This window comes from Adelges cooleyi, unplaced genomic scaffold, assembly GCF_023614345.1.
Source record: "Adelges cooleyi isolate 19-005CV unplaced genomic scaffold, UGA_ACOO_1.1 ACOO_flye_CR_arks_rails_tigmint_CR_PRNA_23, whole genome shotgun sequence".
Lineage (NCBI taxonomy): Eukaryota > Metazoa > Arthropoda > Insecta > Hemiptera > Adelgidae > Adelges > Adelges cooleyi.
The window spans coordinates 14,180,944-14,192,011 of record NW_026095893.1 but is presented as its reverse complement, the minus strand read 5'-3'; the positions used below and the strand labels follow the sequence as shown (position 1 = coordinate 14,192,011).

Sequence of the window (11,068 nt, the reverse complement as noted above, 5' to 3'; positions counted from 1 at the left end):
ATAATACTTTACTAATCAATAATGCCAGTAGTTGTTCTACTAGAGTATTTTAACTCCAATTTTTGGCAAACAGATGCATTCCATAGTATAAAATATTGTGTACATATAAGTCATAACACAGGAGAGAACAAGGTTTTAAAAAAAAAATTTCCATATATGTATTACTGTTGTAATTTGTAAAAGTAAAAATTAAAAAATACAAGCATTAAAAGAGCATACAAAATAATATAATGTAATGAAATTACAACGAAGAAAAAAACACAAATATATAACATACATCTTACACTAGTCTTCTGTAAGAGCTTAAATTATATAAAATTCTAAATTACACAATGAAAAAAAAGAAAAAGAAATAATATTAAGTCGATACTTGATAAAATTAAAAAAAAACAAAAGTTTATAATCATCAGTTTTAAATTTTAAGTACAAAATAATGGTATTTGCTTATTTTTTTTGACGAAGTTTTGCCATTTGATGAAGAGCACGTGCCGGAGATGGTATAGTATCCAATGTGTGATCCTGCAGTTGTATAAAAAATAAACCAAATTAATACCAAACTTTTATATTTCTAGAGTAAATAGAGTACTTACAGATGTCATATTACTGCTGTCCGTTAGTGGAGGTTTGCTATCAAATAGTTTGCGTTTTCGTGTACTTATTGGAATATTGTTTATTGCATCGTCTAACAGTTTATCACTCATGTCGGGAGTACCTATTTGACATTATATAGTTAAAATATAATACAAAAACTACTAACAATTTTCTATTAAATTAAAGTATATAAGCAGTCACTTTTTTAAAATGGCAATTTTTTGTTATAAAATTCGTTTTAATACAAAACAAATCTGTTCTTTACTTTTAAGCACCACTATAAACAAAAATATACAATATTTTAAGTATTTCTTAAACATTTAAAAACATATTTTAGCATTACTTAAACATGTTTTTCTTAGATTAGAAAAAAGTGACTTTGCTGGTTTTTCCCCGTACCCTTCATATAACAAGCTGTATTACTCGTACTACAAGTATAAAACGTGGATTCCCATTTGTTTTTAAAGGCATTCAATTCAAGTGGCTTTTAAATAAATAATTTCTTTACTATTAGTATTGCAATTTTTTTTAACTTTATTGTCATTAATGGGTAACATTTGTTTGGTTATAACATAAAGGCAAAGTAAGGCAAAATTTAAATACAAAAATCATGGTCTAAAATCACATAAAATTTCTCAACAATACATTACATTGCAATATATTGTTGTTAAACTGTAAACATTTAGTTAAGATTCAACATTTATTTCCATTGGGAAAAACAGAATACAAACAGATATACAACACAACACACGAGTGAATGAAATCTAAGTAAATGATTAAATGAATAGAATATTAATTAGGTTACATTTAGGTAATGTGACAATGTCAAAGTAAATTTTGGACTGACCCCCCCCCGCTCAGGCTAAAATATTTCCATATAGTTAACACATTTACTGCGCCTGTCACAAACACACACAACCAGGGAAAGAATGTCAAGTGTTCTATTTTTGATTACAACACATATGGTCTTACCCCCAAATTTTTTTATGAAAATAACTGTCATTTGAGCAGTATTGGGTGTAAACATTACTAATTAAGAATTAAAAATGACTAAGTGAAGAAATATTTGTGTTCTTATGGTTTTGAGTAAGAGCTATTGCTTAGCTATCAATTTAGTAAGGTAGCTTAGTAGGGAGAGATCCCTCAGCCAGTAGAGAAAAATAAAACATAGGAAAAAATGTTTTTTGAATCATTTCTTTTGATGCAGGCTAATGTTGCAACGTAGTTTTTTAAACGATAAAGCCTACCTAAATTTGTTTTTTAGTTAACTTTAAAAGGTTTTAATTAAATATATTGAATAATTAACTCAATAAGAAATAATACTAATAATAAATGTTAACAACAAAATGCCTAAAGTTGTATACTATTATAAAATTGTTAAACTTTACTTGTTAATCAATTTATTCATTCTACGCTGTAATATTCTTTATTTTATTAAAAATATTTTAAAAACCAATTCGGAAATGTTTATATATAGCAGCCTCGGTAGAACATGACACAACTACAATAATTGAAATTTTACAGGAGAACCAAAAAACCAAATTATTTTTCACTAAAATGTAAATAATTCATGAATGCACAATTCATCTAAACACATTGAAGCATTTAGTCCATTTTACAAAATTTTGCAGTTGTGTCATTGTTCTCCTGGGGCGGCGATATGTAATTAAACAAACAACATATTATCTTTTGTTAATTTTAATTTTGAAACAATTAGTTACTTTTATTAAACATAATCAAATTACCTTTGTTCACCAGTCTTTTCCTGAAAAAGAAATATACATTATTAAAATCATTAAAAAAAACTATGATATAACAATGATAATGTTTTATTATTACTTACTTTTTATTTGACACAGGTGTCTTAGTAGCTTTGCATTTGCGTTGTGGTCTAAATCCCGACTGAGTGAGCTAAATTATTAAACAAAATATAAATATATTATTATTTTTATTATATTTTATTTCTATAAACATAATACTGGTCTTCACCATAAGATCTAGCGCAAATAGTGTTTTTATTGATTAATAAATTAAATGTTAAACAATTTAAATAGCGTTACCTCGTTTTCTTTGCCTTCTCTTTCAATTACATGGTCTAAAGGCTGTAATGTTAAAAAATATATACAACTTAACTATAAAATATTATATTTAAAATAAAAAATAAAATTACCATATGCAAATTGCTAATATCAGTCAACACAGCAATACTTTTCATTTCAGGTTTAGTTGCTTTTAAATTAAGTTCACTCAACACTTCGTTGGTACTTTGTAGCTCCTGACATTTATTTTGATATTCCCTATAAAAATAAATACAAGTTAGTAAATATAATTGTAATTTTTTTTATTTTAAAATGTTTCAGAAATTACTTGATTTTTTTTTCAAGCTCAATATTGGTTTCTTGTAGCTTAGAAATACTACCTTCTTGGTCTGTAAACAATTTTTTTCAAATTTAGTAACAATTAAATGTAAATTATTAAAATAAAATTAATATATACCAGGCAGCACTTGGGAAGAAATATTTGAATCCATGGAAAAATTAGTCATGTTTGTATTTTTCAACTAAAATAATATAAAATATTTTATGGTAAAAAAAACTATACGCAGACAATTTTAGAACAGGTTTCATCATATTGAACTCACCACAATTTTGTAATTATTCCTCAATAATTGATACTTTTTTGCTATCGCTATTTGATCTTCGCGAGCTTTTTGACACTTTGTTCTTAGTCTTGTATTTTCTTCAGTCAATGTTTTTATTTCTGTTTTAAGGTTGGCTATAATTTCGTTTAACTCACTAGTTTTTACAACATATTCTTCTATGTATGGGTATAGCTTTTGTTCCACCTAAAAATGTTATGTTATAAATTATATAAATTTTTTTTTAATAACTGAATTATTAAGTAAATTCTAAATTAAAACATATAATATAAATGTTATACAAAGGTTTATTATAAGACATAATGAAGTTTTAAATAGTTTATTAATAATTATGAATTATAAATGACAAAAACTATTTAAAATAACTCACGAGTTCATCTTGATTTTCCTCCATCTCAAATATTATGTTATCTTTTGCAAATACTGCTCCGTTAAGCCGTTCAATTTCTAAATCCTGAAAACATAATGAATTCTAAAATACAATATTCTTTAAAACATAGAATTTGCTATAATTTATAATACCTTATCTTCCAATTCTTGTGCTAACTCATCATATCTATCATTGAAATCTTTAAGGGCAACTTCCAATTTTTCATATTCCGTATTTGCTTCTATTAACATACCTTTATACATCTATAACAACAACAAATTATATTATACAACTAATTACTGCTGTTAGAAGTAATGTACATACTTCAATTTCTTCATTTTTAACTTTTACATTTTCTTGAGACAATTGTTGTTGGTTTTTCAGAGTCTACAAACAAAAAATTAAAATGTTATCGCAATAAAAACAATTGTTTTTAAAAAATAAGGTAAGGTTTTTAAGATTATTAGTTATCTACTTTTATTTCAGTAATCAATTCTTCTTTTTGAAGCTCAAGTTCGCCGATTCTAAACTCGAAATTTTCCATTTCACTTTTATTGTTAATTAGCTCTTGGGTTTCTATTAAAGGACGGTTATATCCATTTTTGTTCTGAAACAATTGTTTTTTATTGTTTTTAAAAAAATGTATAAAATATATATAGGTGGAGTTCACCTAACCATCCTCATTTCACATTAATACTAATACTACTTTAACTTGCTTACTGCTAATTTATCGTCTCTTTCACGAATTTCATCCAAATAAAATTCTTTTAAACGTTTTATTTTATTTTCATACATTTCAGTTTTGTTCTTCAACATATTTTCTCTTTGTTTTCTATAAACAAAAACAAAATCTTTTATAAATTTTCTTGATGCTACCCACATTTAAAAAGGAGTTAAGTGTAGGCAATTGCAAATTCCTTATTTAGAGCTTATAATATACTGTATACTTAATAAAATAGTAATACAAATTTATTACTGTACAAAAATTCATAACTTAATTTTTATCAGTCATTTTTATGGACAAAATTAAAATTATTTCCCATCATAATAGATTTGTACGAATCAAAACCTAAGTATCTTGGAATTGTTGTAAAATCACCAAATTTTCAGAGTAACTAGAGAAAAACATTATCTGATTTCAAATTTTCAATTACTTAATTCAATAATTTTTAAAAATTTATTGAAAAATACAAAAAACAACTTTAAACATACACAGAAAAAAAAAATTCTATCTATCAAAAAATTGTCACGCTTAAGCACATATAATAATCTTCTCTATTGTTCTATGAAAATTTGGTGATTCTAGTAGTACCACAGCTTCTACAGTATTGATTCATGTGAAGCGTCCTTCTAAAATTAACATTTTTAACATTTGTTATGTGACTTACTGACAAAATGTATTATTATCTTCTAACATTTTTTGAAACTGTCCAACCAGTTCTTTTCGTAATTTGGCTTTTTCCTCATTTAATACAGTTTCAAAATCTTCATACAACTACAAGCCATAAAGAAAAATAATGTTATATACATTAATAAAATATATACACAGACACACAAGGTGATACTGATGTAAGACACTTATTTCCTTGAAAATATGTATATTTTGATAACTATTTTTTTCCTATACTTGTAGATCCATATTTTACTATATTTTTTAATACTTTGAAAATTTGTATCTTCATCCCTTATACGTAAATCAAATATGGACCTCAATTTTTTTAATAGGAACATTTGTTTTTAATTATACTAAGATGTAGACAAACAATTTTAGCGTTTTTCAAAGCAAATGAATAGGCTGATGAAAATAAAAAATTCAAACGCTATTATAATTCAAAACTTTTAGTCTACATATTAATGGAACTACAAACACATGTTCCCATTTGAATAAACAAAGTCCATACTTCTTTAGCGCATTAGGAATGAAGGTGAAAATATTCTGAGTATTGAAAAATATTCATATTTTCCGAGAAAATGGGTGTCTTACTTCGATGTATCACCTGTATGTACATATATATATATGTACACCGTAAAATAATTTAATTATATTTATTTTTAGACATACCATAGATTTTTTTTCTAAGGCTGAGTTATCCTCTTCATCTTCATTAATAATATCTAAACGATAAAATAATTTTTAAAAAAAAATCATGTTTTTGAAATTTATAAGTATATATTACTGTTTTCTCCTTTAGCACTAGTCAAACTCTTGCGGTTGTTAGTAACCCATACAGCAAAACTGGGCCTAGGTTTGACTTTTGGTTTTGTTTTAGCAATAGAGCGTACAATGGCCGACATCGTCAAAACTTGTTTTGTTTCTTCCAACAAACTTGGAGACGTATCAACGTTTACGGTCATTGAAATACCTGTCTTGTTTGTTCCGGTTAAAGCCGTCTGAAACATCTGCGTTAGTTTGGATTCTCTGTATGGAACAAGATGATTTTCTCCACGCTTTTGGTTCTCTCTGCAAAAGTTATAATATACATTATAAAATATCACAAATTATTATTTTTAAAAATACTTACCGCAACACAGAGAAACACTTGTTGAGTACAAGTAATGATGTGTTTATATTTTTGGATTCTTTAAGTCTATCACCAATATTCAGAGTCTTTTTAAGACGCTCAGATCCGGCCAAATCGCAAAACGATATGCTAGGAAAATAAATATGCACACACATATTACATTCTTTGTACTTATATTAATTCAATTTGTTTAATAATATTTAATAATAAGTATTAAATTCTAAAATTAGAATAAGTACCTGCTTATTACAGCTGTTTTAGGATCTACAACATTTTCTACTCTCATTAATTTCAAAGTAAAAATACAATGAGATCTACTTGAAAGTTTGTTCAAGTTATTGCTAGCAATTTTTAAATTATTTTTACCAAAAGACATAACCTTGTATGCTTCTTCGGCAGATTTAATATAAATGTGTGTCAGATCTGAAAACGGAAATAGTGTGTAAAAATAATATTTAAAACTTTATAAAAACACAATAAGCTAATAAGGAGTTGCATAAAATGTAATATATAATTTTAATAAAAATAAGTTTTCCTTAAATCTTGTTATAAAAAATTCATTTTTGACCCAAATTTGATTTTAATAAGCTGTTGGTTTTTTAAAAAATGTTGTATTGCCTCAGTTTAAATCTGCTGTACTTTTTAAGGCAATCATCATGTAGTAGACATCTTAAAGTAAATAGCAAGAAACATTGGATAGTACGCAAAACTTTGTGTAAAAAAGAGCTTTACTTTTTGTGATATTAGAAAATAGTATATCGCTGAAAAATATATTAAATTTTTTATCGATTAACACGAATCTTTCTTTTTTGTTTATTGTTTGTCGATAATAAATGTAGGTTTATTTTTATGCAGCTTCCCATTAATTGATTGATGCATAAAAACCCAATACCTCTGACATATACATTTTTGTTTTGATCATGTGAAAGTTTTAACGGTATTCGCTTTTGGTTAATTGTGTGACTGACCAAAAGATCATAAATAGCTTCATTATATATTTCTGCATAGGTCACCCAAACTGTGTATAACACATCACCGTGATTCAAAACCGCCTTTTCGTCACTCTTCAACACATCAAACATTTTGGTAATATTGATATTAGACAGTTGATCAAGACTTTGCATCGATTGGACATCATCATTCTGTGACACGCTGGTGCACTGAAAACAATAATAAATACAATTAAAAAAAAAAAACTATAAGCATACTCTTACAATGATAGAGTTTTTTATTTAATAAAATAGTAAACATATACTTGAGTCTTGTCAAATGCCCAATTTGTTAAAATGTTTTTTCGCATGTTTTCTTCAATTTCCATAAGATTTTCATCTAAAATATGAGCTGCTATAACTTTATCAGGCTTGTATTTACATGTAGGCATAAGTTTGTCATTCAAAGTACTAAACACTAACTGTAAAGTTCTTGGAATAAGGCCAGGATCGTTATGAGTTCCTACAAAGTAAAAATAACATACATCGTTATTGTTTATAACTAAAAATATATTTAGTTTGAATATGAATTTACCGTGAATGGTAAATGTTTTTCCAGCATTTGTCGTTCCGTATGCAAACAAAAGTTCATTATTTCCATTTAAAAATCTTAACACTTTATCGTACACCCAATTGTCAAAAAATTTCTTTTGATCCACATTTGGTCCAAAGATACTTGAGAATGTATACCTTTTAAAAATACATAAACAGTTAATACTTGTAATAATTAATTTACACTAAATTATAACAATTTATACATACTCTGTAACATCTTCTCGTGCATTTCCATTGTTGACAGCAACTGTAGTATCACTCAAGATTGTAAGTGTATTATCCTGGAAATTACATAATTTTAAAAATGTTAATATTTAGTTATAGGATCAATAATAAATACAAATAATATAATCTTACATTAAGTAATTTGTTAACTGTACGTGGTTTAATACGAAGGCAGACATCAATTTTCGGAATTCCACTATTATCATTGCTTCGCTCCATAGAATAATCCAAAACTTTCTTAGGTTTACCAATCAACTTTCTTTGCCCAAAACCGGTTATGCTAGGAATTCTTGGTTCAACATAAGAACCGGTTGAGTGATGTTCTTTTGAATCATCCATTGTGTGTGTTTAAATCTAAATTTATAATATTCACATTTTAAACATTCTAAAAAATAACTAAATAAATAGCTAAAAAATGCTGTTGAATTAACAATAAACATATTTTTTTTTTACTGACAGATTAACATGTTTGATTTTGATTGATGAAAAATAACAAGTTAATATTACGGCCCACAAATTTTATTTTTTTGTTTTCCAACTAAGATTAAAGCAGAGCATAAACTTGATTACGTTAAAATAACTTAAGATAGAGAGCAGCCCTACACCATTCTGACAAGGTACTTAATGCCTCTTAATCACACACATTTTCCTTAAGAACTCTGTCACACTGCTTTGCCCAACCGACTTAGCCAATGCTCAGCTTAAATTATATCAGTCTTCTTTGGAACATCTTACGTAATTGTTCTGTATGGTACGTTGATATAATACAATATTACAAATGAAGAACTGCGAGGAAAAACAATCATAACCACAAGCCAATTTTTTTTCTAAAATTTAGATTATTTTGTAATTAAATTTATCAATAAAGAACAATTTTATTTTAAGTGCGTTATCTTATTCTGAATCTCAGAGTCTTTTTTGAGTTCTGAAACTTTAAAACTGCAATACTGAAAACTTTAGGTATAATGACTATGATTGTTTTTTCCCGCAGACCTTCAATTCTAAAATCATTCAATACATAAGTAAAATGTATACTTAAAAATAAGATTCGCGGTAACCACCACGTATTACGCCAACAAATCGGTTAAAACAAGCACACGAATTAAACTCGCATTCCTTTATACTTCATGGAGAACTTATTAAAATAAGATAAAAATGTAAACAACCAATTGTTAAAAAAAACTTAGAAACCTTAAAATACAGTACCTGTTGTTGTTAGACGTTGTCGACGACCGAAATAAAATACAAGAACAATTATTATAGATGCCGAAAGACGGGCAACGGATAGTGAGTAATGGAAAAACCTTTTTTGCTTTTAAGTCGATTACAACGGACAATAAATGTACATAAGCGATGATTAAAAAGTATAAACAAAGAAACCCGAACTCTAAACAAAAGAAACAAGAATAAGGAATTTATCCATTCTGCAGACACATTAACAAGTCAGTAATCGTAGATTGTCGATTACAATTTATATTTTACACAGTACACTTTATTGTCAACGTAAAACGTACGGACATTTCACGTTAGACAATAAACAACAGTCCGCAGTCGTACACATTTTGTAAATTTTTATAACGGTCAAATTGTCGTAATATTCCCCATGCTCGGGCGACGGACCAATCAGAAATCAGATTAGAACTTGAAAAATCAATCAGTGTGGCCACTTTTTGTAATTCAAATATTGTTACTTGTTACGTTATCTGAAACTCGTCCGCATGATTGTTACGTTTTCCCGCTTAAACTGTGCACTGTCCATTATCAATAAATAAGTACCCACCGTAGTATCATTGATTAAATATACAGTATATTTAATCAATGGTAGTATTAAATCATAGACCTATAAAGAAATCTTTATAGGTCTATGGGACGGATGACTTCACGTTTTATCACTATAGTCGACGCCATGAAAACTGCCGGGTGACCGTCGCGCACCAAGCGGATTTTTTTGCGATAGTGGTTGTCAAACCATTTGCCCCGCTTTTTTAAATATTTGAAAAATTATTCTTTTTTTCTAATTATTCATTTTTTTTAGTTCTGTGTTCATATACACATGAGATATACAATTTTAAATTGTACAATAATGTGCTATTATTCACGGTAAGATGCCTGCGCTGCGGTGGATAGTTGCGGTGAAAGGAAAACCACTGTATATCAAAGTATATGCTAGTATTGGCAATGGCCTCTCCTTATATTATCTACTCTAAGTTGCATCTCTACGACATAGATTAAATACATGTATTGTAAAGGTGAATGCCAATCAAATTTATTTTGTTAAGATACTATATACGTATATATTTATCAATAAAACAATGATGTATTTTGTGAATTGATAATATAACAAAGTGGGGATATATAAACTACCTTGGGTACTACATAAATTATAATTTATTAATAATATTATAACCGATATTACATATTACCTATCATTGATTACTATTTATTATTTTTAACTTGTTTACAGTTTAAACTCAATGATATTAGCATTAAAATAGTATGTCTTAATTACAAATACATTGTAATAAATAATAATATAATGTAGTTATACACCTAAATATTAAAAAAAACTACACTAACGATTAGAATTCAATATGAAATAACCTACATTATTATATTAATATTTATTCTTCTTCTTCTTCTTCTTCGGTTTTTCAGAGGCCATTGAGGCCCATTACCGCAACATAAATTAGCTTCCACCTGTCTCTACCCTGTGCTACTGCTTCCATATCTTGTATTCCAATTTCTTTTAAAGTCTTTTTTACTTTGTCTATCCATCTTTGCTTTGGTCTGCCTAGTGGTCTTTTCCCAAGGGGTTTCCATTTTTACCGCTTTCATTAGGCTATTTGACCTCCATACGTGGCCAGCCCATGCGATTCTTCTATATTGTAATACTGCTACTATGTCCGGTTCTTTGTATAGCTGTTGTAATTCTATGTTGCTTCTATTTTCATATTGTTGTGTGATATTATTTCTTTTTGGCCCATATATTCTTCGTAATATTCGTCTTTCAAAGATTGCTATTTTGTCTTCATCTCCTTTGGTCGTTGGCCATGTTTCACAAGCATATAAAAGAACTGGTCTGATAATTACTTTGTAAAGTGTAATTTTCGATTTGATTGATACTTGCTTTGATTTAAATATGCTCGTTAACCCATAA

At 27.4% G+C, this 11,068-nt stretch overlaps 1 protein-coding gene across 1 annotated transcript; it reads right to left on the bottom strand.

Moving 5' to 3' along the window:
- Positions 1–153: 153 nt before the first annotated feature.
- LOC126835961 (kinesin-like protein KIF20A) lies at positions 154–9,483 on the bottom strand. Its single transcript, XM_050568865.1, has 25 exons — positions 9,118–9,483; positions 8,044–8,265; positions 7,894–7,967; positions 7,667–7,821; positions 7,398–7,594; positions 7,035–7,302; positions 6,382–6,565; positions 6,143–6,271; positions 5,798–6,081; positions 5,683–5,735; positions 5,009–5,115; positions 4,341–4,452; positions 4,096–4,227; positions 3,945–4,007; positions 3,773–3,883; positions 3,621–3,704; positions 3,233–3,436; positions 3,088–3,151; positions 2,959–3,019; positions 2,762–2,888; positions 2,652–2,693; positions 2,435–2,502; positions 2,337–2,356; positions 591–712; positions 154–519 (listed from the first exon to the last, which is right to left on the bottom strand). The coding sequence occupies exons 2-25, from the start codon at positions 8,248–8,250 to the stop codon at positions 445–447; spliced, it is 2,943 nt and encodes a 980-aa protein (XP_050424822.1). The 5' UTR covers positions 8,251–8,265; positions 9,118–9,483; the 3' UTR covers positions 154–444.
- Positions 9,484–11,068: the final 1,585 nt, after the last annotated feature.

Excerpts from the sequence above, each read along its gene's own strand:
- LOC126835961 (XM_050568865.1), bottom strand. The coding sequence starts at position 8,250 with ATGGATGATTCAAAAGAACATCACTCAACCGGTTCTTATGTTGAACCA. Across the intron at positions 2,357-2,434 it reads ACACCTGTGTCAAATAAAAA|GAAAAGACTGGTGAACAAAG; the intron begins GTAAGTAATAAT and ends TTTCTTTTTCAG. Across the intron at positions 520-590 it reads ACAGCAGTAATATGACATCT|GATCACACATTGGATACTAT; the intron begins GTAAGTACTCTA and ends ATACAACTGCAG.